Here is a 26,626-nt window from a genome sequence, read left to right as displayed (position 1 = left end):
AAAATATTGGTAAATTGTTATGAAATGATCAGCTCTTTTAATGACAACTGTTACAGATAGCAAATTTACTTGCTGAAGTGAAATGATGAGCTGCTCTAAAATATCAGAAAGTGTAGGGCTGTACACTTGTTGAAACAAATGGGAGCTGTACCTCCTTTTCAAGGAGAAGAATCTTACCCCTCACTTTAGAGGTGTAACTTGTAATCTGGGGGGTTCTTTGTTTGGTTTTGTGTTATTTTGGTTGTGATTTTTTGTTTTGTTTTTTTAACATAAAATTGATATCACCTAGATAGTATTATGCAGCAAATTGGTTTAAGTATCCCAAATGCAACTATTGGGCACCATAAATAAAGTGCAGCTGCTGTCTCTCTGGTGTTATGTATCAGGAATTGTGTGAAGGCTATGGTAGTCGACCAGTTACACCACTCTGATTGGCAGTGTTGAAAGCTCAGCATGGCCCTTCCCTTCTTGGGTGCTTGAAAACCATGAAGGGCAAAGCAAGCATGCTTAAAAAACAGTTTGCATGGTCACTGGGCTATGTGCTTAATGCACTTTCTGCTGAAGGGGTGTGTGCACAACAAAACCTTGCTGTAGCTCTCAGAAAAAAAGCCTCTTGGACCTGCTATTAACCTGGGTCCTACCTGCCTGCCCTAACTAGTGTCCAGTGCCACCCGTTCCATATCCGTGGCACTACCTCCTCCTATTGCAAAGGTAAACATAATTTTTCTATGGTAGGCTAAATTAATGCTAAGTGTAGGCAGAGAAAGTAAAATCCTTTTCTGAAAGTGGATTTTTGTTGTTGCTGCTGTTATTGCACCCAGCAATGGGAATTTATTTTTGCCTAAGCTTTGCCAAACTCCTTGTCTTGGAAGAAAACTGAAGCCTCCCAAATGTTTAGGAAGGATTAGAAACGTTTTGGGGCTATAATATTTTTACGGTTATTGTTTCTGGATTATGCTGAGTCATGGCAATACCTTTTCTCAAGTTGCTGTTTCCGCTACTATTGCTACTGTGAAATTCAGCCTCAAGTCCTCTGTCAAAACGGCTTACCTGTGAAAGCATGGAGAGACCAAACTGTTCTGCTTGCACATAGGAAATAAGGCTAGGTACAGCACAAGAATATTTTTATTCATAGCTACAACGTCCTGCATGTTTCTAAACAGCATTGGTGCAGTTCCAAGCCTCTTGCTGGAGCAGAGTTGCAGGTGATTTTTGCCACAGATTACAGGGTTAACGGAACAGAAACTAACAATTTGTGTTGAAAACACAAATGTGTATCACAAGCCACACACTATTTAACACCTCAAAGACATGTACCAAAGCCAAATTTGTATACTAAAAGAAGACGGAACAGATTCTTGCATATACGAAAATCACCAGTTACATAGTTGCAAAATTAATACTAATGTAGAAATACATGTTAAAATTGAATAATCCACCTAGACACAATATCAAGGAAAGGAAAAGAGGAACTGAAAAATTTCTGGTGTGCTTTGTAATCTGAAAATAACAAAGCACCCTTTAAAAGTGTGTGCTTGGGAATAAATAATCGATGTGGTGTATTCACTAGCAATAAGTGTATCCATTGCTTTGATTTCATCCACCAATACAGCCTCAGTAAAAACCTCACTTCATGGGTTCAGCTTCTGTATTTGAAAATATTTGGTGTTATTTAGGTTATTATTACAATTGTGGCTTAGGAATAAAAAAAGAACTAGCAGGTTGTGCAGTCATGTGTGAGAGCATGAGAAGGCTTTTGGTAACATTGCAAGGAAAAAATGAACCGACATCCCTGGAAGGAAGAGACAGCTTATAACCACCTGTGCAAAATCAAAAATATCTATTTGAAACAGAGACTCTTGTAGCAATGTGCACAGAGTGCTCCATGGTGGCGAGGAGATGGAGATGGAAACCAGTCTGAAGGACGTGGTAGCGCTGTGCTGTGCCAGCCCTGCTGCTGGCAGATGCCCTCTGCCTCCGAGAGAGCATGCAAAGGGCTTCAGTATTTGGTGGTAAAATTGACGGTTTAAGACCTGTGAACAGGAATGTCTTTTGATTGACTTGAGTGCATTTGGCAGGCTCAGTGGGGGAAGCAGAGATGGAGGGGCTTGCATCGTCCTTGGGGGCTCTTTGGTGATGTTCAGCATGGGCTGCTGGGGGAATCTGCTGATCCTGTGAAGGCTTTGTGGCAATCGTTTCTCAGTACTGTGCTCTCTTAAATGCAATACTTGGTTTTAAGGTTGCTGATGGTCTGATCTGGGGCTTGATGGTTTTACTTCCAGGAAAGAATTACAGGCAGATTCCTGCATCCTCACTCCTGGGCAGCTGCAGCTCGTGACTCTGCTGAAGTCCTTAGCGATTCGCTTATTCCTGAATGTGATACACTTACATATGTATAGGGAAAGATCTAACATGGGCAAGTTGAAATGGATCCAAGTCATGCAGTGATCAAAAAAATCCAATGAACTTTTTCACCCACATTACTCTTTCACCCAGACCTCTGCATTTCCCGGTTCTGGCTTGGCTAATGCAAGGTAATTTATTAAAGCGCTGCAATACCAATTTTTGATAGCTACCTTGGCAGTGGTGTGGACATACTTCAGCGTGAAGCTCATCTGAAAGATGGCATTTCCGTGTAGTTTGGGATTTGAAAATTAATTCTCCACAAAATTTCACATTTTCTTTCCCATTTGGGATGACAAATATTGTCAAAATATTGGGATTGTGCTCAGAGTTAATGAGGGAGAAGGTTGTTCTGTGTTTGTTTGTTTTTAATTCTTCCTCCAGCTGTACTTCTGAGGCTTTCCAACGCTTTTCTGTTTGTAGAAGATACCATCTGTCACTTCAGTTCCCAAAGATGGTCCAGGAGGAAGATCCTGTAGAAGGCCCCCAACCAGCTTTCCTGATGGGGTCACTGCCACTAGTCTGGGTACGAATACGCTGTACCCGCTACTGCTCAATGCTGCAGGGTTTCATCTGGTATAAATGACTGCAGCTGCACTGCTCACAGCCCACACTGACTGGCCTGGCCCTTTTGGCTCCACAAATACTCAGATAACCACACTTCTAAAAAGAGCTGGAATAATTCTTGCTTTTTTCTTAATGTTTACAAACTGGCAGAATTCCAGAGGCGAGGGCTTTTACCCAGCTGAGTGCTGCGTATTCGGAGAGCTGTTCATTCGCTGGGTGTTACGAGGAAATTATTCTTTGGTGCAATAACATCATAAGCTAATAATTAAAAAAAAAAAAATCCCTAAAATACTTGGTTTCTCAAGCTTCAGCTGCAATTTCTGTACTTTCAAACATATCCAATATATGCATTTTAAATTTTAGTAGAGCTTTAATTCATAACTACACTTCTTCATAATCTATTCAGGTTTCTATTGAAAAGTGAAGTGAGACTTTTAAGGTACGATATAATCCAAACCAGAGAGAGACCATCTGCAAGTTGATAGTTTCCTACTGGAGAATAACCTGTTCGCTTCCCCTCTTCGCAGGTAGATTGTTTCTTGGAGCTATTCTGCAGCAAGGTGCTCTGGATCTCTGTTTTGTTGTTGTTGGGTTTGGGGTTTTTTGTTTGGTTGTTTTTTGGCAGAGTCTTTAGAACATGTTTTTTTTAAAATTTTTTTAAACCTTTTTCTAGAGGCATCTGTGGTTTTTATTTTGTTTTCTTCTAAAACTCCCAGCATTTGATTAGGGACGAATCTTTGAGAAACAGGGAAATGGCTTATTTTTGAAACCAACCTCTAAGGAAGCAGATAGGCAATTCTTCATTAGAAACAAAGCCGCAAACTGAGGTTATTTGGCAAAACTCTCACGTCTGGACTCAAACTCCCCAAACAGAGCGGCAGCCCATGGCATTAGCCTGGCAGCCTGGGTAAGGTGCTGCCGTGAGCCACCAGCACGGCTCTTTTACCTGTTGGGGCTTCTTCCAGGGGCGGGCGCGGGTCCCCGGCGGGGTCCAGGCTCTCGGCCGAGGGCTGCCCAGCCGAGGCAGCCGCCGCGGGGCCGCTGTCGCCCTGCACTCGCTGCAGCGCATGGCAGGACCTGGACGAGGACTTGTTGCTGGAGTTCGCGGTGGCTTTGTTGCATCTCAGAAGCGCCAAAAAGCACCTGTAAAACTATCACATGCGTGTAGAGAACAGCAAGTTAGCAGGAATTTCATTCATTTCACTTTTTATAAGATAAGCTTTATCTTATGGTCTTTATATTCATTTAAGTTCCTGGAACGGCCTGAAAAAAACATGGATGTAATAATATTTTGGATTAGAAGTTGAATTTTTTTGTAGAAAAAAAATGTCCTTGTGCTAAGTGGAAGCTCGTGCTGCGGTCAATGTCTCTGTAAGCTAAGGTGGGATGGGGTCACGGGGAGCAGGAGCTGGGGGAAAGAGTTGCCTGCCTTTTCCCTTCATCTGGGCACAGAAACTGGGCACATCAATGAAAGAAGAATAAACCCAAGGAAAATAAAAGACGTCATTTTGGCCAATGTTTCATGAACAAGGCAATGTTAGCACCATTGCAATATTTCAGCACTACAGGGGACAGGTAAAGTGCTAAAATCCAGGTGGGGCATTTTGCCTGCTTGCAGATTGGATGCTGTATTTATTTTGGGGCAGCTGGGTTTTTAAATTCATTTTTTAGAACAATTTATATTTTCATTATCTGTTGATTAAAAAGTAGCACAGAAGGGAGAGAGCCAGAAATGAAATTTTTAGACAGGCCTGAAATAGTCATCCTGCGTTTTTATTTAATACAAATATTACTGACTGTGTAGCAATACAGAGAATACAAAGGACTAAATGCTTTTCAGCCTGATTTCAGGTTTGTAGGAGCCTTTTACCTGACTAAGCTGACTGCGTGCTCAGACACAAACACAGTCAGTCTGCTGCGGCGCGGAGATTTTGGGGAGCACTGACGGATCACTCGTGCTAGCCTGCAGTCAGGATATTGATATATCCCATTACTAAAAGCATGGTAGGGATTGAGCTAATTGAGTTGCCAATGAAAGCGGTGTTGGCTTGTTTGATTTGTGTTTGACCAGGGAAAAGATGAAAAGTTGTGTGATGTGCTTGGTTTAAGCTCTCAGATGGGGTTGGTTCGATATCCATTATTCAAGGGATTTTTTCAGTTGCGTGGCAAAGCATACTGTGCATCTGAGAGTGGAGGGAGTCTGTTGCATGAAGTTAAGGAAACTGACTGTAGCAGAAGAAGTACGTATCTTAGATCTTACGGATTGTCTGCATGGCCTCCCTACAACTGCAGAGCCAAATACTGATAGCTGATCTCTCTAGGGTCAAGAGTCCAAATCAGCAGCCAAGTAAAAAATGATGCAACTTTTTTGTTGGCAGATTTTCTTGCTGGGAAAAACGGCTTTTGAAAAGTTTCACACAATTTTTGCATCAGCTGAAATTCCTTTTTAAAATGAGAAACTGAAATTTCTTAGGAATTAAAGACTTTCTTCATACTAAAAATAATTATCACTTTTTCATCAGCCTCTCACCACTGAGCACTGAAATATTAAGCAGCTTGAAAACTTGTGGGGAATATTGTCTATTTTTCTGGGTTTTGCCTTTCCAGTCCCTCGCCTCATGGTCAAGTTCACGTGAGTGGATGAGGCTCTTATCAGCCATCTTTCTGTAGTTGCTTAACTCTTTTATCTGTTTAACCTTCACCTACCCCTTGCCTGGAGGCATTTGCTCAATGGGAATGTTATTTTATCTGGCCTGTTCTCTGATTTTATCCAGCCTGATTAGAGATTTCTGAACATTTACCAAAGTAGAGGGCGAAGCCTGGACATAGAATTGTTTTAGAAATACCATGAAATTAGAGGAAAATGAAAGCTGCATCAGTTACCAAGGTATCTCCTATAGGTTTCCATAGCATCAGGAACGCTGTTGGTGTTGAACATGGTTATCTGGATGACCAGCATCTCCTGTTTGCACCAGAAGTCTGCCTGACACTCCTGTGTGCTCCCCCAGGTCCCTGAGAGGGTGGGTGCACCCATGGGTGCAGCGCTTCTCCCGGTCCTTTCTCAGCCCTGAGTTTGCAAAATGCCCCATGAATATTTTGCAAATCAAAAAGGCAACAGGGATGCTGCTGGAGAAAAACACCCCAGGTTGGGTGTAAGAGCAAGGGGGTGATTCTGGTGCAGGTCTCACGCTACTGGACAGGCTGTAACTCCCCAGGTGCTGGATTGCTGCTGGCAGATGGATTTTCCTGCAAGAGCCTCTCTTGCTGAGAGCTGGGCTGGCTCCCGGCTAGTCTGCGTTCTGGTGCTTGTCGGCATAGCTAGCTGCTATCCCAAGGGCAGCTGACAGTTACTCAGGAGTCAAGAAAACCCCTGTCTCAAAACAGGAATAAAATTTCTGTGACCAGTTAGATGATCCAGCAGCCAAAAAGGTCAGACATCTAAAATTTACGTATAAATAAACACCAGCGTTTTGAGTGCTGCAGGAACAAAATACACTAGCTCCTGGGAGTTCCTCTTGTGACCATAGTTGTGGAGCTTAATTTAGGGATATGAAAAGCATTGACCTGCGATGTTAGATAGGAAGAGCAGGCTGTGTGAGAACATGGATGTGATGGAGAGCGTGGTGGAGGAAAGGTGGAGGGAGCACTGAGTTGGGCTGAAATATAACCTGAGAAAACACAGGTTAACTTGTCTGATTATCTTGTGTGTTTGGGGGTTGGTTTGTTCTTTGGTTTGTTTGGTTTGTTGGGTTTTTTTGGGGTTTTTGGGTTTTTTTTGGTTTTTTTGCGTGGCTTGCTAAGGAATAAATCTCACTTCATCCTGCTCTGTCCATCCCTCCTCTCTGCACACAGCTCACTTCTGAACCAGTTTTGGAGCCAGATCTAACAGAGGAATTAGCAATGCCACTCTTCTAGGTTAGCTTTATGAAGAGAGGTAGCTGGACAGAGGTGGGAGAACTGGAAGGAAACAGCTGAGTAAGCATGAAGGATCTTATGATCCACCAAAGAGCCCTCCCTGGGCACTGCCGTGAGGCCGAGCCTGCAGGAGCCTGCAGGAGCCTGTGTCTCCGTGGCTCTGCTGCTTGCGGAGCAGCCTCTGGGCAGGCGCCTGGTGCATGTCCCTTGCCCAGAGCTGGGTGCAGCCCCTGTGCTTGCGTGGGAGCCAGAGGAGCAGTGAGCTTCTCTGTTCAGGGAGCAAAGCTGTCACCCTTAGCAGAAAAGCTCAGGTGGTTAATACGAAGGATTTCACACGTGTGTGTGAAACATTTAGACAACCTGTGTCAGCATTTTCTGATCTGAGGTGCTTCTACTGTTTTCTCTTGAGTGTAGCGAAACTCGGAGTATTGACCTTGGTGGTCTGTACTGAATAGAGAAACCTGAACACTGATCACTGCTAAAATACTAACTGAGCAATGAAAACCAAGTGGTGTTTAGAAAAAAAATACAAAACAAAGCATGTACATAACCCTAGTAGTAAAAGTTTATGGTGAACTTAAGGGACGTGATTGACATGGATAAACCCAGTTTAATTTGTGTCTACCTGCTGCCTCTAGGCAATCTATTTAGTAAAAAGATTAATTAAGAAAGCATCTGCAGAAAAGATACCTGCTCCGCACAGTCTGTGTGGTTTCATAGAGTGATCCTTCCAGCCCATGAACATATTAAGATCAGCCTGTGATTTTTTTGCTTCTCTTGATTTACCTGGGGTTGCAGGTGTTTGACGTGCTGCACAGTTATCTTTGCAGGGTGGAGACTCTGGCCATGGCAGTGGGTCAGGTGCAGAGCAAGCTGGTGAGTGGCGACTCAGCCAGACTTCTTCATGTCTCTGCAACAGGATTTGGGCTGAGATGGCAGTTACCGGTTACTGTAATTAGCTCAAGGCTTCCATCTCTCGCTCGGTACCACGATCAACAGGTCATGCTGCTGCAGTTTATAAGCTTGGCTCTGGCTGGTGCTGCTCCTGGGTGTAGGAGCAAGATTTAGCACAGTAGTAAGCACAGTGAAGCACTAGCAGCTGTTGGTCTGTTTGGGTGCTTTTCTCCTGGTAAGGGATGGTAATATCTCTTCAATGTTCCAGGCAGTTTCGTGAGAGAATTTATTTTTAAAAATAAATAATAAAGGAGAAGGCAAAGAATTGTTCATGTTGCAGGGAAGAAGTCAGGGAGTTCTGCAGGAGGCTGAGCACGAGCAGAGAAAGCAACGTACTCCCCCGAGCAGTTAGTGACAGTGAGTAGAGCTGATGGACAGTGTCATGGAAACTTTTTACTACCTGGGAGTTTCTCATGCCCCAGTAAAAACACCCAGTTACTGCCAGACTTCAAGTCAATCCTTTACCATCATCATTTGTTTACAAGAGACAGTGAGTGATTTACTATCTGTGCTTCCTAACAGCTTCCAAAAATCATTTCAAATGGAGGGATTTGCTGACCTCAGAGAAACAAATTATCCACCTGCTCTAATACTAGAAATGCAAAGATCAGTGAAATGTGCCTGACTTAGTGGGCCGATGGAACTGAAGATGGTTGAGGGACAGAACTAGCTCTGATGCTCTCTGCTTGTTCTCTGTAGATCTCTGTTCATCCCCCCTCCTCTTCTGAGCTTTTCTTCTCTGTCCCTGTGCAAGGGGCTACCCCAGCTCCTGTCCGTTGTGTGCTGTGCATCACCTTGACGTTTTTTCTTGTGAACTGCATTGCATTTTCTTAGCTTGCACAAGAAAATGTAGCCTACTGGGAGGGTAAAAGGGAAGGTTTTGTGATTTTGAAACCTTTCCCCGCTGGATCATGAGTTTCCTCCCTGCTGGGTGTGGGACTACAGCTGGGACCAGCACATGGTCCTCCCCCTCCCGGAGTGTGGGGAAGGGCTTGGGTGAAACCCAGCTATCTCCAGCCCGGCAGGGGAGTTGCACACATCAACTTCCCTCTCCCGGGAGCATTGGGTGCAGTTGACGCTATTTGCAGAAATCCCACGCGTGCTGATTAAGGGAGAGTATATTTTCTGGTTTGGCCATTTCTGGGAACTTCTCAGACAAAGTAAAACAACTAAGCCTACCAAGAAAGAACTTGCTCTGCTCTTTGAGCCCTAGGGACTAGTTAGCAGCAGCAGGAGGAAAGAAAAGCAAATACAAACAGCACTGTAGGGGGCATGAAGGAGTTATAGGGCCCATTTTCACTGGATCAGGAAAAAGAAAGGAGACAAATCTTTGCACAGAGCAGAAGACAGAAGAGCAGATAGTTGGCCTTATAAAACTTCTTCTCTTCTCCTCTATTTTATATAATGAACAATTTTTCTCTACAGAGGTTAGATCCTGACAGCCTCCTGACTGTACAAGCCAGAATCTACTTGAGGAGTGTATTAGCTTAACAAACACGAGCTAATGCTACGTGTGTTTCAGGGGATGCAAACTCAGGTCAGTAAGGGGGTTTCAGAGCAGTTGAACAGACAGAAGTCATCGCGGGAGGTTCTGTCTTTCCCCTCGTGCTGCTGTGCGAAGGCTCTTGCATCCTCCCAAGCAGGCAGCAGCATGGGTAGAAACATGACACCAAATCTGCACAGCATCTTTATTCTTCACCTCGCCTCAGCTCACGGTTTTCATTTGAGGGGCTGGGAGGGATCGAAGATTGAAAATGGCAGGGCAAACAAATCCCAGTTGAGGAGAAATAGTCCTGCTACTGGTGCCTGGGTATCTGTTCCTGGAATTTCTAAGGGGAGAAAAGTAGGGTCGAAGCAAAAGTGGGTACTCTTGGGCTGAGTTGACAGCTGCATGGTGTTGTGAAGCATTTATCTCTTCTATTCTGTGTTGAATATAGTTAAAACTCACGTTCTCCTGGCATTAGTTGAATCTTCACCAGAAAAAGAAGTGTTATTTATGGGCACCTTTCAGCAAGGTAGAAGTACTGAAAGATTTCCAGGGGAGCTCCAATGCCTTCTCGAGCCACCTAAAGATGGGGGTTTCTGTTGCCCCTTGGCATTGCAGCAAAGCCAGGGAGTTGCTGGTGAGCTGTGCCAGGGTGGATTGCCAGCACCACGGAGCCCAGTCCCCCTCAGCCAGCAGCACGCTCGGCTCAGAGGGGTCTCTTTTGCCTGCCTTTAGCATCAGACCTGAGGTGCCACATCTGCCCTGAAACAGGGCTCACGGCACCCTGTCGCTGACACCAGCAGCACACAGCTCATCGTGGAGATGAGAGCGATGCTCAGGACATGCTGCTCTGCCTGCTGACTCTGATGGAGCTGAAATTCATCCTTTTGGATGAATAAAAGTGACCATTTGTTATGCATACAGCAATTTTTTTAAACGAAGTTTCCAAAGGGAATGAATCAATACATGACATGCATTCTGACATGGAGCTGGGCAGGGCCAGAAATTCATGTCTTGCTGGAAGCATATGGTGAATCACAGTTATTCACTTACTGGGCACAATGTTAAAGAAATTATCAAGCCTTTGTCTTGTCTTTACCATCTGGTGATGGTAGTCCTGAGGCCAGCCCTCTAGCTGGAAGTATAGCCCCAGCTACATCTACAGCCCCTTGCCTAGTATCCTCCTGCCATTATTTTTTGGCTCTCTGCATGGCAGAGGGTGGGAAATGAAGGATTTGAAGCAAGCTGTGCAGTCCCCTGCTCCAGGGTCAGCTCCTCCAGCAGTGTTTTTAGACAGATCCTCGCTGGTCACGGTTCCCACCAGCTGTTAGGAGGTACAGAGTAGGACAGAAAACGGACTGAAGGGTTTGGGGGGGAGGTGTGTGTGGGTGTGTGTGTGTAAAAGAGGGAAGAAAAAGTTGATGTTGCAAAGAAGAGGAGTTACTGTGGGCAATGCGCTATGCTGACGCATGGCGTAGGGTAGCAAAGGCTCATGTCCTTACAAGACTTCATGTATCTGAATCAACTTCAGACAGTGTCTGATGCCTTCATGCTTGCCAGAACATTGATTTCTTCTCCACATTTAACTTGCTGTTCATCAAATTGTGTAGTGGAAAGGAAGGACCCATCGGTTGCTATTTGGACATGTGGGAAGTTGGTTATATAACTTCCAAAAGCCCAGACTTGTCAATTAAATTTGCTCCTTGTAGCCCTTTTTCTGTGCTTCCCTCTCATATGGTTTTTCAGTAATGTCACCAATACACTCTTTATTTCCCCTCATTATTTCTTTACTTCTTGCATACTTTGAATCTGACTAAACATAAGGGTAACGTTTTACTGACCTGTTTGTTCATAAATATGTAGATGATGGGGTTGTAGACTGTGCTGCTTTTGGCAAGGATGGATGGGATGATGCTGGCTGCAGGGGTGATGAGACCAGGTTTCCCAAATGTAGCTAAAAGTGCCACAGTCGCATATGGCAGCCAGCAAAGGAGAAAGCAAATTACCATCACCACCACCATGATCAGGATGCGCTGCTCCCGGGTCCGACCCATCCCTTGATTGATGCCACTCACCTGGGTGGGACAGAGGCACAAATATGCTATTAGCACTGCTCATACTGGGAGCAGATGATGATGCATGGGAGCTCCTGGAGCAGAGCCACACTAGGGGCAGGGCTGGCAGTGACATCTGAAATGTTGTTGGCTGGAGAAGAGCTGGCCAACGTGGGCAGCGTTTGTATGTTATGTACCCAAAGTGCGTACATAACAGTTGGAATAGGATTAGCAATGGCGCTGTTCATCTAGAATAGCCTTCTCCAGCTTTCTCTAAATCACAGCATTTAATGTGAGTATCTTGGGCAGGAGGGAAGAAGGGGGAACCTGCCCTGGTCTAACAGGCCCTCGAGGACAGTTGGACCCAGTGCTCCCAGAAGGACTGCTTGTCTGAGTCCTACCAGTAGTGATGCACCCAGCCAAGGATGAAATGCTCTGTACCCAGAGACCACTGGGGCAGGACAGGAGACAGGCAAGAACATGAAGAACAAGAGGTTGAGAGAACTTTCTCCGCTGAATCCACTGGAAAAGTCAGCAGTTCAATTAAACTGATTTACAACAGGCTCCTTCTCCGGACTCAGGGCTCATGCATACTCGTAAGTAAATCATGCTGTATATAAATACTGCTGTCTTATGCCTCACCCTTGTTTCCCAGTTTTCAGTATGTTTTGAAATGTTTGAGTATGTTTGGACCTTTTACTGGTTGTTGTGTAATGCCTGCACTGCGAAGTGCTGCAGTAAACACAAGAAACTAACTATTACAAGCAGCTTTATGGGGAATCCAGCGGGATGTATTTGTGTGCTGGAAGTCACCTTGAGCCTAATTAAAAAACCAAACCAAAACTGTTCAAGAAGTAGAGCATATCTGTAATTGCCTGCTGAGGGAACTCGAATACCAAGTACTTTATAAATATCCTGTTAATGTGCAAATGAAATCTTTTATGACACTTGTCTGTGATTTTAAAGAAAAAAAGTGGTATTTGCCACTAGGCAAATAAAGTTGTTAATCAAAATATTTCCATTAGTGAGAGGTGACTATTTCACTCAGAGACACCCACAGGCATCAGTAGCTCAGATTTATTCACAGACATCTCAGACAGAAAGCTCACATTTATTTTCTTATATTGTATTTCATGGAGCTGATATGAATTCTGTATGACATCTTCCCTGTGTTCAGATTTTTTGAAAGTCTGCCACAACTTTGTATGAAACTTTACAAGGTGCTCAGGCTGTGTGATGAAGTAGAAACAGCTGGATTGGGGCACATGTGTACAGGGATGGAGATGAAAGAGGAGTTGCATTTTGTGTCATGTGCGCTTGATTTTTAGGCTCCCGAGAAGAGGCACTGAAAGGCATCAGCAGCTGGCTGCCAGGGTCCTTTATCCCCACACAAAATCCCAGTTTCTTTATGCCTTCCTGAGACCCTCCTGTCCGCCCTCCCATGCCAGGAGCCACCCAGGGCGGGTGCTGGGTGATGGCTTGCGAGTGGTGCACCTTGAGGAAAGCCAAAGCTCCTTTTTTTCTATCGATTTCTATTGATTTTAGAAAAGGCAACCCCACAACCCTTTCCTCTTCCTTCAGGTGAGGTGAGAGAAGGCAAATGTTTTCTGGATGTTTTCCAAACCAAAATCAGCCTGGTCTGAGGCTGGGTGTGAGAGGAGGACTCTGGAGGTATTTCCCATTTAATAACCTTTAGCAGAGCTCAGGTCACAGGGCAGCTGGTGTAAAGCTTCGTCTCCACATCTCTTTCTGAATATCCTGATGCAGCGTGACACACAGCTAAATGGGGAGAAACAGCTGCTTTTTGTCACTGGGTTGAACACTGACATAAAGCTAGTTGGGGTACTTCTGATGGTTCATGTTCTACCAGCACAACGCACCCTTCTCAGGCAAACCTATATCGTGTATTGCTCTCTTTACTTTTGGAGTATTTTATTGTTTCCTAAAAAAAAGAAAAGCTTGCAGTTTTCAGACTGATGCTGGCAGGGAATGGCTTCACAGGTAAGCAAGGAAAGGTTTTAATTTCCATGCCAGCAGTAGGAAATTATTATTTTCATCCTATGAGACCAGAAAGTTTGAATATCCTCCCACTTCTGTAATCCTCCTTGAAGCATTTTTGCTTTCAATTACGAGGCTTCCCGGTCAGAAAAGGAAACCTGAGACCCTGATATTAATATCCAAGGCCCTTGCAGAAAACTTTTGCAAAACTGAAGAAACTCAGCAACCTTGAAATGTTGCTGGCACATCAGCAGGAGATGATGACTTGGATATACCACACAACTCCAGGGCCGTGCCCAAACTTGCCGTCGGATCACCTTGTGTAGGTGGACAAAAGCAAAGAGCTGTGTGATGCTGATGAGTGGTGCTCTGGGCTTTTAGTTTAATTTTGTCTTGATAACTTCCAGGGAAAGTAAGACCACAAGTCTGGCCCAGGTAGCTTGACTGTAGTTGCTGGCCCGTAGAGGTTGGAAAGTCAGCCCAGGTTGTTTCTGGCTTAGGGCTAACAGCAGTGATGCTGCTACAGGAATTTAGTGCAGGGTTACCTTAGCAGTGCACTGAGCTGCTGTAAAGTGTCCTTCACTTCTGGTTTGGTCAAAAATCTAAACCTCAGTCTGCTGTGCAAGAAAAAAAAAGAAACCCAAACCCTCACTGTTTCTGTAGGTTTTGGTATAGAAAAGAGCCACAGAAAATGTGCTTTTATAGCTTTATGTTTTCTTTGCTGGAAATTGAATCTCTCTCTCTCCTAAAAATGACCTTTTCAGTTTTCTAAAATTTATGATGCCTCTGTATTACTCATTCCATGTGTTGCACGTGTGGTTCAGTGTACCAAGTTAGCAGAATTGGGGGGGGTTATCTCCAGTGCAGTTGGAGGCCCTGGTCACATCTTGCTCTTACAATGATGTTTTCAAATGCTTCGCATGTTAATTTTTACATGGAAAACTAACAAAAAGGTCAGGAATAGTTGTGAATCTCTGCAAACATCTGCCATACCCAGTTAAGGTCCTGACCGCGTTTCTCCTGGGCTCTGTTCAGCATTCAGTCCCTGCCATGGGCAGGCAGTAAAGGCTGATGTTGGGAAACATTGCTGGGTAGTGAAAAGATGGTTTCCCGATGGGCTGGAGTCACATTCCATGACAACTTACGTGACCAGAAAGAAGGCTAATGTACTGGAAATGTTACTGTGCCCATCATTCTGCATGTAAGCTGTCCTTTTCATCGGAGAGCTTACCATAACAGTCTTCACTGTGCCCTTTCCAGCTAAAACTCTGCTGAAGCTTGATCACAAAGATGCCAAACACTGGAGTCAATGAAGTATTTAATCCCATACATTACATAGGCATTTCTATATGAGCTGATGGAATATGCACTCTCTTAATGCAACCCACAACTTCAGGGGTTTGTTGGATGCAGCAGGAGTTTGTTGTGCTGCCTGTTTCCCTCTGCCTGGGACATTATAAACCATGATGTGCCTGTGCTCTGTATTAACTTCTGCTATTAGACAGGATCCATGGTGGAGATGGCCTTGAACACAGGAGAAGGATAGTCCCTGTGCTGAGATCTATCATTTAATAGCTAAGTTACTTTATGTTTTCTACTACAGAGAAGCACCTCTAGATGGTAATTCAGCCTGCAAAAGTGATTAATTTGCCTTTTTTTTTTTTTTTTTTTCATTTACCATAATTGGGAACTTACACATCCATCCTCCTAGTGTAGGAGCGGAAATGCTCACAAATAGTGTTTGTGTGTGGTGTGGCACTGGATGTCATGGATGGGAGAAGGACATGGATGAGAGACTAATGCAACAAACAATAAGAACAGGTTTAAATAGAGGTCACTGTGGACACAGCAAATTCCTGGTTAGTATTGCTGACACATACTGTGCAGAAATAACAGAGTCATCACATTGCTAGGAAAGTAAAATATGCGTTTTCAGCAATGGATATGGAAATTGCTCAGTAACATCCAGGATGGGAGAGCACAGCTGAGTATACCCACGGCCACCCGGGAGGTTTAGCCATGAAGCTTCTGCTGGGATTAATTCCTGAATCCCCAGGATGACCTGAGAATCTCAGCTGAGTGACTGACTATATTTTCTCTTGTTTTTTGTGGAACCACCATAGTATTTAGAGCTTGGAGAGCTGACAAGGACACTCATGGGACTAGGAGAATGATCCTTGAGAAAAGTTGGAATAAAGGGAGATAGAGGGAAGAAAACCTCAACCAAACTGGGTATGTGATGGCCTGAGCACGCCAGCTGAGGCCCCTGGCTTACATGAGCAAAGCTGCTGTATTTCTCTAAAATGGGTGGCACAGACACCCCCGAGCTGTGGCAGCAGCTGAACCACCTTCAGACATCACTGTCTGTTCATCAGGAAATAGTGCCTGAGAGCTATGAAACCAGATATACCCAGTTATACTCTGCCTTGGAGAATTAGTAGCTGCAGTAACTTGAATACATACCAGAGAACCAGACTATAACCTAATAAAGTTGCAATTAAATTGCGTTGCATGTACATTAAAGGTCAATCCAATTTCTTCTAAAGTGGATGTGATACTTCGTGATGGTCCCTGCACATCAGCTTATGCCCTACTTTTAAGAACTGATAAATGGAGATTGTGGTTTGCAGTAGATGTGTTGGATGCTTCAGGGGAAACTCTCAATCCTTTGACATGTTACTGTGCTGTCTGTTCTTGGTTGATGCTCGTAACTCAGGTCAGGAGATCTATGGGCATGCATATCGATACATCTGTGTGTTGCTTGGAAAGAGCTATGAGGCACTTAAAATGACATCAGGTGTAGCCTGTGCACAAAGCAGGCTGCTAAGGGAGCCTGGCAAGTGGGGACAGGAGGTCCAGAGTCCATGAGACCTCTTGGCATGAGAATAGCCTACCTGCGCAGGCTTGCTTGGCAAAGGCTGAGCAAAAAGAAATGGAAGCCCAGCAGAAAGCTTCAAACAATAAGTCAACAGGGTGCTTACAGAAAAGAAAGAAGTTAGCCTCGGAAGCTACTGCTGGGGCTTAATGAGAATTACCTTGAAGCTCTGAAACAATGGGCAGTGATATGGTGGCTGGTTTAACAGTAGCTCATGGTCTCTCCTAATAATAAAAAAAGTTTTGCTTGGAGAGGAAATACTGATGTTTATCAAGGAAAATAAATGGCTGATGTCCAGAAATGTTACAAGATCAAATTAGATTTCATTTTTAAGGAAGTTTTTTCTATCCCTCCTAACATCTGAGTCTGTGAATTATGCTTAAAAGCTTCTCACTGCAACCATAAAACCTAGAAACATGTTACCCACATTCATAACAAAAATATTTTCATATAATCTCTGATTCAGAGCTTAGGCTTTCTTAAAATTCCCAGGCGTTCAGTGCCTTGTCATGAAAACAAGAGTGAGAAAAGCAAGTTGCCAACTTTGTGTTATATTTCCGTTTTAATGCTCATCCATGAGAGGAGTGCTTTGCTTCTGGCAGACCTTGTGCTTTTACTCCACAAAACAGATTTTACATTGAAGTAACAGTCTTGAACCCAGCGGGTCAGACTGCAGCACAGCACGGGGAGAGATGGGGAAGAGTAAAGCTAGAGACAGGACTTAAAATGACTTGAGGCAAAAAGCAGCAACAGTGCTGGTTTGTCACTTGGAAACTTCTGCCTCCCAGATTTCCTAGCGTGCTGCTTACCTGGTTTAGAACTAGAAAATTAACATATCATGAAGCTTAGCAGTACCATTGTCCTGATGACAAAAACACAAATTCCTTCATCTGAGTCAAAGGCAAACCTTTTCTAGTGCCCCTTGTGCAATGCCAACTAAGCAGGTCCCAGCTGGTTGGGCTTGTTTGGGTCCAGGTCTTTCCTATGTGCAAGAGGGCAATTACTAAGCCCCTCTGAGATTTCTGCATGCTAGTTCTTTGGGTGTGTGCAATTCCTTGTAGAAGCTGTGAAATGGAAGAGGTTTATCAGTCCTCTGAAAGTCACAGAAGATGCACCACCACCTTCTGCAGGGACAAGCAGAGCTTCCCTGCCCTGCCTTCGGTGAAACTGGGAGGCTCCTCTGGCTCCTGCTGCAGCCTGAGAAAACTGAGCTAGCAGTGGGGAGCAGAGATGGAAACTGATTTAAAATAGTTGGTATTAGTTTCAGAAGCAAAAAATGCAATTATTCTCAAGGTTGGGAAACCTTCCTCAGGATTTCCAGGAAGGAAGCAAGTGTCTGCAGGTGGAGAACTGTGGAGCCTCTCGCAGTAGCAGTTGAACATTTCTTCTGTGACCACAGCATTCTTGGCACTTGGTTTCTTGCCTGGGACTAACTGTAATTTTATGGATAATGGAACACCTTGTGCACAGGGAGGAATAAAACATCTGTAAGAAATTGCTTTTGCCTCAAACCACTAATTAATTTCAACAAGAATTCCATCCTTTTTTTGCAAAAGAGATGTAGCCTGAGGAGCTGAGCCTTGTGTTTGGATTCACTTAGGAGGTGCTCTGCTTTCCCTGCTCAAGGTTTCTGGTCTCACTTACACTGCCCCTGTGCCCACTTCTTGCCCAAGTAGAGATTCAAGAGCAAATGTCTATGAATTACACAGCTAAGAGATGGCACCCTCTCTTCTAAGGGCAGGTGAAAATGCAAAGAAATCTTCCACTCGTTGAATATTTTTTTGTTATTGAAGCTTGATAACAGTCCACATAAGTGATCTATTTTTCCAGCGAAACATTTCCTTTTTCCCTGCCTTTTTCCTATGCTGTTTTACCTTTCACTCCCTCAGTTATTGAGGCACAGTTTGTCCCGACCTGAGCATCTCATAGCTTTTGCAGTGCTGTAGAGACTTCCACCTCACTCGGCTGTGTTACAGGGGAAGGGAACCAGATGACAAATGTTACAACCATTCATGATGTGCAGAACATCTTGTGCTCCCAAATCCTACTAATGCTTATGCATCAAATTGTATTTAAAAACATGCAACTTCAACCCTAAATGCAGTATATGTTCATATACCTTAATGAGCTGGGTTTATGCCAGAATAGCCCAAGTTTGCCTGTTCATACAGAAGGGACGCTAACAGCTCCCTTTTGGCGGGTCCAAATAAAACATTTGACCCTCGGGCTGTGCTCTCAGTGCTGCCCAGCTCTAAGAGTCAGGCAAAGATTTGCCTCCACAAATCACCTTTTTACCAATAAATGAAGGCTGTGGAAAATCTCCTATGGTAAGTGTATTAACAAGAATGATACTGTGGAAATTTGGCCAAAAGCACTTAAAGCTGACCAGAACCAAAAGAAGGTGGTCTCAGGCTGTGTCCCATTGGAAGGGGATCACACAGCCCCTCCTTCATTGCGCGGGCAGAGGGACCTGGCCCCACCATTACTGACTGCTTTCTGGAAGCCGCAGTTTCCAATATTAACGCAGACCTCTGCCAAAGCTTATAGGGAGGCAAGAGGGGAGAGAGAGAAGAAATCCATTTTCATCTGCTGTGCTGATGTCTTTCACCTCTGCTGTAGTAATTTTTCTCACCTCTGAGAGGGCTTGGAAGGTGCCAGATGAGTAATAGTAAGGGCCGTGTGCTGTGCAAGGCAGAGAGCTCTGTGGCTTGGGCATGCCCTCAAAGTGCTCACGGCATCCTCTCGCACTCACCTCTGTCCTCACAAGGGTGGACCACGTTATAAGATTAAAATTCAAATCTAAATTCAGTTCCTCACTTGCCTTTATAGACATAAAGGGCCCCATAACTGTAAGGAGAGGTCTTGTAATCACTAGAAGGGGTTAATGATTAATTTTAGATATCAGAATATTAAAATAATTCATCGTGGTTGATGTTTGCAAAAGCTTGAGTACCAAGTGTGGGCATGGTGCAGCACTGCTGGGAGGTTTCTGGGTTCTAAGCGTTGCCTCGTCCTTCTCCTATTGAGTTTTCTGTAACACAGCGGGTGTGCTTCTAGGCTTTGGGGCGCTTAACTGTGTAAAGCAGAAAATATTTATAGTTCGAGGGAAGCATGTCCTTTGGAGTTATTAATCTGCACCTCATCTGTCAGTGAGAATGAATATTAAAATACTTCAGTACTACTTATATTCACACTGGTTTGGTTCCCCTCCTTCTGCATCTTTCTTTAATGCTTTAATCAGTAATGACTGCAATGATAGCACATTCTTCTCATTGAGAGTGGAGGTTTTCTCAAACATTATGTGATTTCTAGATATAAAATCAAATATTAGCAGAATAGGAACCTCAGGATATGTTCACCCAAGACTGTCCAGAGTGTCCTTGGGGTGTCCAGCCTGGCAGGGTCAGTCCTGGCACACAGCAAAGCCCAGTCCTGGTGGCTGCTGCCAGCCATGAGGAAGGGTGTCCTAGTGCCTCCCCTCCTAGGGGAGCGGGGCACCCTGCACCGGTCTCCCAAAGAGCACAGGCAATAGCTGTGCTCCAAGGTGGGTATGTTTTAACAGCAAATTAATGGAATTAATGCTAGTGTATGTGATAATAGCCAAGTACATCTGTATAGCAGCTCAATGCTGATGTGCACTCTTAAGTGGGACCCTTGCAATTGCAGGATGTCTCAGAGCAGACTCTTGGGCTCCTCTGTGTGGAGTGTTTGCAGTGCTAAACCTCTTCTCCTAGGGAAGAGGGAGCCCTCTCTGTGAATTCAGAGAGCTGGTGATGCGGTGGTGTGCCTGTTGTATCTTCAGTATTCTGTATATATAAATACTGTATTCTACAGTATTTGATCATTTGGGGGTGAAACCTGGCTGCTATCACGGAGAACCCGTGGTGTTTGGGGTAGAGCTGCATTAGGCTTGAAATGGCTTCGCGCTCCAGGTTAGTGTTCGCTCTCCTTTCAGTCCCCTACAGATCTACCCGTAGTTGTCTGAGCTCGCAGAGCAAGTGGGAGCCCCTTTGGGTGCAGGCTTACTGTTGGGGCAGAGGAGGTCAGTCACAGTCCTCCTGTAAGGGTGAGGCACTGAGGCTCACTCCCAGACTTGAAATTTTGTGATATTTTTCTCTGCCAAGCCTCGAAGACCAGTCATTAGATCGAGGATTGATGGGTGAGAGGGTGTTCTCCCAAGGCAACTGCTAATGAGAGATAATTTGCATTTGCCATGCTAACTTAGGGGGATTTTAACCAGTGCTTCAAGGACTGCTGTGAGGGGTGCTTCTGTAGAAAGAGATAAGTGGGGGCTCACTCATTTGCTGAGCCTTCTCATTAATTTTTGTTTTGCCTGGTGATAAAATGACTTAGTTCTGGGGGCAGATTTCTCCCTTCTCTTTCCCACAGCACATTTTCCCTGCAGGCTAGGTGGTCGTGGGGTAAAACCCAGGGCAATGATGGGGCAGAGAACAGGATGGACAGAAATGCTGCCTGGTAGGTAGCACAGCAAGGGATGCAAGCCTGGGCTGGCCCCGCAGTCCTGCAATACCCAAGAGTATCACGAAGAGCCAGTGGAGGAGGAAAACGTGGTTTCTGGCGCTGGCGGGTGACTGTGCTCTGGGAAGGAGGAAAGCGCAGCTCAGCCTGCGGGGCACGGCTGCTCCCTGCTGTCCTGCAGGGTGAAAGTGCTGTGCGAAACTTGGCTTCCCTAACTGCAAATGCTCGAACACTTCACTTCAGAGTTTTTGATGCACCTGCTGAAAAATATTTGAGCTAGAGGGAAAAAAAAAATGGTTCACAGCTGCTTTGTTTTCAACTAGAAAAATCCTTAGTGTGTTCATCAGGTAAGTGAGTGCTGTTGGACAAATCTCCACTGCAGGCAAACACAGTGGCAGAGCACCAGGTACGTCCCCCCTGGCGTTTTGGAGAAGCCAAGGACAGTCACTGTGCCCTGCCTTCAAAGCAAGTCCTGTGGGGAAGCACAGTACCCAGGGGTGGAAGTGTCGCCCCTTGCTTCAGAGCCACCATGTGGCCTATGGCTCTCATTGTACGTGTATTTTGTGTTCACGTAGATGTCTGATTTTCCAGTGCTCATGGATATTGCTGCTAATGGATGAGCTCCTTCAGCTCGGAGAAGGAGCGCTTACTGCAGGGGAACCTGCAGCAGAGATGAACCAAGTATGGGCAGCTCTAATGAGCAGAGCTGCTACCGTTCAAGTGGGAAAATATAAAAGCACCCCACAGTTGTGTTTTCACTGGGATCAAAGTCAAATGAAGCAAAGAAAACCAATTCCTTGGTTATTTTGTGTGTGGGTAGATTTTCTTGTAATCACTGGGACTGTTACTACAGGCTCCTCTGGGATCAGCTGTCTTAAGACTGATTTCTCTTATCTGGCATCTGAAGTGTTTCAGTGCTTAAGCTTTAATGCTTCCTGCCTTTGGGAATGTGCTTGTCTCACATCCCCAGTTCAGTCTCAATGTGTTCTGGGTAAGCACTGAAGCAGCATTAATAATTGTCTAGATAAATGCTTGAGGACCAGTGTAATTACCCTTTCCTCTTCTTGCCAGTGGAAGGGAATTGCTGGCAAACAGTGCTGTTTTCCCCGTTCCTCTACCCAAGCTGCACAAAACTATTACCCCTACATTAGAAACTGTTGGACTCACTAATCAACATAATGAAATGAATATGTAACGCATCAAATGCCTTGCTGCATTTCTTTTTCCTTTCCATAACACTTGAGGGACCGCAGGGGCAGAGGGCTGATGGAAACCATGCCCAGATGCTGGCTTTTCCTGCCTTGCCTGCGATTACTGCTGGAGCGAGGGCGCTCCGAGGGTAGGACAAGAAGGGGAACTGAAAGTCTGGAAACTGGTCAGATTCGGAGTCTGAGGTGAAAGAGCTGCTAAACCTCCCTTAAACCTCAGGAGCTTTGCGTCACTGCACTTATGGTAGGTTCATGCTGATGCAACTCAACGCAGGGCAGGAGTCTAAGTGGAAAAGCAGAGTATTGAGCCCATGTACTAATCTCCTAGGATGAACCATGGTCAATAATTTGGAGGCAAGACTTCAGATTAATTTGTCTGATGACAGAAGAGTAACCTGTCAGTGAATTAAGGAAAAAAAAAATTCCACACTGTAATATAATGACATAAAAGCTGGAATCGATTATATTTGCATTCTGACAATTCATGTGAGAGGAATCTGCTGAGCTTGTCAAAGACGCTGAATAATGACTTTTTAACCCCTGTGCTCAACAAGTCATTTATTTTCAACAAACATTTTTAAGGTCTCGCGTGCTGACTACAGCTATTTTGAAACCTGGTAGCAGAATGATTGTCTCCTGCAAGTTTCATGGATGCAATGGGGGAATCACTGCCTGTTTGCTGCTTTCAGTGAGCTGGTTATTTCCAACAGGGGACTTGGGATGCAGACCACGTTCGAGGAGACAGTTTACCCAAGCAGGTATGTACTTGGAACCTTTACACCCCATGCCCCATAAGGCTGGGGCACGCTGGTGAAACAGGAATGGCCATAAAGATCTCTTGCTTCTCCAGGACATCCAAGAGCTCAGGGTGAACCTGACGCTGGCTATGAAGTAGTTGTACTAGAAGAAATCCCAAACTATTGTTTTTGGTAGCCTGTGAATTGTCTGCATCACTGAAGTTGTCTTTGAGAGTCTTGTCCATGCGCACTGTTTCTGCTGGCTACAATGGTTTTGAAGCAGTAATACAATAGACATGACCAAGCTTTTCAAACAAGCACAGGGCTATGGGTGGAGGACGCATCCAGCTTTCCTGCGCTGCCCAGCTTCACATCCCAGAGGGTTTCCCCAGCTGCGAGCAGCCATCTGCATACTTCACCCTGAGCACTGAATCGGGTTAGCCCGACATCCTCGAACCCTGCTCGGGCTCCTAGGACCTCCTAGGACACCAGGCTATGGGAAATAAGAAGGGGTTGTTGGATTTGCTTTTCAGTTGCTCACAGCTTGCTCAGGGGTGGTTGCTGGCTGTCTCCCAGGTTCTGTTTCATTTCTGTCATTTTTGCGAACTTCTAATTCGATCTGAGCTGAGGGATTACAGCTTCCCTGCTGTGGCACGTAGCGTGGATGAGATCCTGTGTACTCATCTGAAGCTACATACTCAGCTATAGGGGAAATAACACGCTCTCGAGACTCTGCTAGCAAAACTAAGGCAATTATAAAGCATGTTTGCTCTTTGCAGCAAACCCCATTTGGCAGGTTTCCGCTAGCAGCTCCAATATGGGAATGGGACTGGCCCTGGGAGGCAAAGCCGGCTCTTGCCATCCCACCGAGGTGCTGCGGTGAAGCCCCCCATGCAGGAACCTCAGGAAAGAGAGGTAAACCCTCACACCTGGCTGTCTGCCGCCGCACAACTTCATCGAGCTTTCGCAGCCCAACAGCCTCCCCCCGGGTAAAGCAGCTGCCTTTGCTTTCACCTGGGTCCTGCACAGTGCTTCACAGGGAAGGTATGAAATCGATACGAAAACAGAAAGACTTCTCAGAAGGGAGATAATTAAGAGGAAAGCTCAATGTATTTGGGAACCTAAATACCCATCATTTTCTAAAGGTTGTTTTCAGTATTCAGATTTATTGTCAACAGCGTGCTGTACTATGCTCAAGTTCCTTTGGTATTCATTTGAAATGGCTCAGAGCAAACCTTTCCCTCTGGCCATTGCCTGCCAGCCTGAAATGAGACTTGGGGGCAACAATGGGTCCGCTCTTAGTGCTGATAATTTTCTTCAGGTTTAAGGAAACTGTGAGCTTGAAGCAAGATGGTAGGATCTGTCAGCTGCTTGCAAGCAGCACAGGAGAATGTGAGAGCCTGGACTGATTTCCAAGATTTTAAGCATCCCTGCATATCTTCCTGTAATGACAATCATGTCAGAAAACAGAGCATGAAAATACAAATGTCAAGCGAAAAGATGATATGATTTTTCATGCCTGGCTGAAACCAAACATCCTGATCTCCCAGTACAGTTTTATTCCTGTAAGTGGTGCAGATAACCTCAGTTAACGGAAGGTATTCACGGCAGCAGTTGAAAGCATGGCAAAAGGCTTACAGAGTATTGCCTATAATTTGAGATCTTCTAAAAGCACAAATGTCTGTTGTTCGATTCCTTAAATATTTAGCTTGCATGTGAAGTTTATTCTGTTCACTCTTTTTCTCCTCCTTCTAACACATGCCAGGGATTTTGCTGCTTCTGCACCTTGTGGCTGTGGGGAAAGCTGAGCGACAGTGCAACTGGCCGGGAGAAGCCTGTGTCGGCAATGGGCACGCTGCCTGAGCCCAGGGGCTCGCTGCCCCTGCAGAACCACTGCCTCCTGGCTTCCCCTTGCTCTCCGGTGTCCGGAACGAGCTCCGCAGCACCCAGCCCTCCGTGCTCGGCTGTGCCCAGGGGTGTCCAGCAGCACCATCTGCTTTTGACTTTCCCTCTTTGTGGAACCCCCCCCTTTGTGGAAGGATAACCCGGATCCAGACCAAGGTGTGTGTCTGGCAAATCGGGTATGATGATATGATAGAGGCTGAGCCTGAGAACCGGCTCTTCTCTGGCATGCTGGGGCTTCAGGAGCCCCGTCCTGCAGGGTCATGCAAAAAATACAACGTCGCGTGCACAGACTTTGCACAAACTGCAGAAAAATGTCTCTTTCCCTTCTGAGAATAATTTTCATGTTATTTCCCAGAATGTTTCCCATGTTTTGGGGTCCCTGCAGGACCAGACAGCCCAGGAAAGGCAGCTCCTGACCTTCATGCTCATCACCCCTGGTAAAGGATCCAATAGCCCCTTGCCACCGCCCTGTCCCCTTTCCATGCCATTGCGGTCACTGGAGGACCAGTTCACATATCACTGAAGGGGTCCCATCACTCACTGGGTTTGCAGAGGGCTCTGCTAAAGCTGCTGAGTCCTGCTGCCACCTGAACCGGTGACATACTAATGCTCACCCTGATGAGAGTGTCCATATCTGTCCTGAAGACAGATAGCATCTCCGAGGCCTAAAATTCACTTGTTATGTGATGGATGCATCAGTGAGAAGAGTATTTAGTATGAAAACTTACACCCTTCAGTGCTCCCACCTCGGTGCAACCCCAGCAGAAATAGACTCTGTCTGCCAGCGTATCAGACAGTACAACTTTCCTGCAGGGAACAACTCTCTGTCCAGGTTTTCTTGCTGTTTCTTGCCCATGGAGGAGCTTTGGAGACAAACAGCCTCTCCTACAGGCACTACCTACTCTGGCCTTGACTGCTGCGACTGGGTTGCAACAAGCAGCACCTCTAGACCACTTTTTGTAGCTTCAAAAGATGGAAAAAACAGAGTCCTGTGAGACCCAGCTGCCTGCCTGCACACAGGGGACAGGTCCGTGGTGGTGCAGAAGCAGCCACTGTTCACAGCAAAGGGCAACCAAAGAGGACTGCGTTTGCTGGGGGGAACAAAAGGTATTTGTAACGAGACAACGGGCTGGGAAAGGCTGAGAAGGATTAACTCAAACATCTCCACTGATTTGATTTAATTCTGCCCAAAGTCCCAGAGCAATAATAAGCTTAAGTTAAATGTTTACATCTGCAAATGTGTCTCATAGAGTGATTTTATCTAATTCACTCTTATCTTTCAGGCGCTTGCTGCACAAGCTGAGAAAAAGCCAGGTCTCGTAGCACAGTGGAGCTCGTGCCCAGCCTAGGGTGGGCTCCCGAGGCACGGGGGCCAAGCGTGGGGCTGCGTAGGGTGGCAAATGCTCACTTTGTGCCAGGGAAGAGCAGGTGGCCTGGCCTGAGCTGCCTGGTCCTTGCCTGCCCAGTCCTTGCCGGCCCGCAGGCTGGTCCCTGATAGAGGGGCTGCCACGCTCGTGGGTCCTCTCCCAGCGTCGCCATGCCACGAGCAGGCAGTGCTGGTGCATCACTCCCTAGGACTCATGGCTAAATGCAGATGCTATTCACAAGAAAACAAAAACTTTTTCTTCAGCGTTTCCAGGTGCCTGACAGTGGCAGCCCTGACAGCGTTCCATACCAAATGCTGCAATTGGTGGGTTAGCACTATTAAAAGCACATATGTCTTATCATGGGCATTTATGGATTGGCTTTGTTTTGTGTACAAGGGGTAAGCTTCACGCCACAGGACTGCCTTACAGTTTGTATTTGCTAAAGTCCAGCTTCTTGTTTTGCCTGGATCCTGCCAGGAGCTGGATTATGTATGACTTTTCTTTTTAGCACCCTTTTTTGCAGGGTTCACTCTTATGCTTTCAGAGAAGTACTGATCTCCTGAAATCACAGCTCCCATGCCCTCCGCTGATCGTACAGCCGCTGAACCTGCAGGTGATGCTCACCTCTCCATAGGCTTGCTGCAGATTTAAGTCCTAGGACCAATCTCGTCAAGATAG

General features: G+C 45.5%; 2 protein-coding genes across 3 annotated transcripts in view; one reads left to right on the top strand and one right to left on the bottom strand.

Moving 5' to 3' along the window:
• Positions 1 to 26,626, top strand: part of LOC104023675 (G protein-coupled receptor 35) — a 76,727-nt gene that overhangs the window by 14,861 nt on the left and 35,240 nt on the right. The window contains exon 2 of the mRNA XM_087740728.1: positions 26,493 to 26,626. The gene's annotated coding sequence lies outside the window, so the exon portion shown is untranslated. The remainder of the gene's footprint in view (positions 1 to 26,492) is intronic.
• LOC104008596 (pinopsin) overlaps positions 1,108 to 26,626 on the bottom strand; it is a 29,931-nt gene continuing 4,412 nt past the window's right edge. Inside the window, exons 3-5 of one of the 2 annotated variants that reach the window (XM_087740720.1) lie at positions 11,167 to 11,400; positions 3,917 to 4,121; positions 1,108 to 3,228 (exon numbers count right to left, since the gene is read on the bottom strand). In XM_087740720.1, coding sequence (XP_087596846.1) covers positions 3,176 to 3,228; positions 3,917 to 4,121; positions 11,167 to 11,400 — 492 coding nt within the window. In that variant the 3' untranslated portion in view covers positions 1,108 to 3,175. Of the gene's footprint in view, positions 4,122 to 11,166; positions 11,401 to 26,626 lie in introns of both variants that reach the window. The other variant, XM_087740719.1, reaches the window with a different exon arrangement.

This window comes from Nipponia nippon, unplaced genomic scaffold (assembly GCF_047370975.1).
Source record: "Nipponia nippon isolate SJK-2023a ecotype South Korea unplaced genomic scaffold, ASM4737097v1 scaffold_7, whole genome shotgun sequence".
NCBI lineage: Eukaryota > Metazoa > Chordata > Aves > Pelecaniformes > Threskiornithidae > Nipponia > Nipponia nippon.
This window is presented reverse-complemented; position numbering and strand designations above follow the sequence as displayed.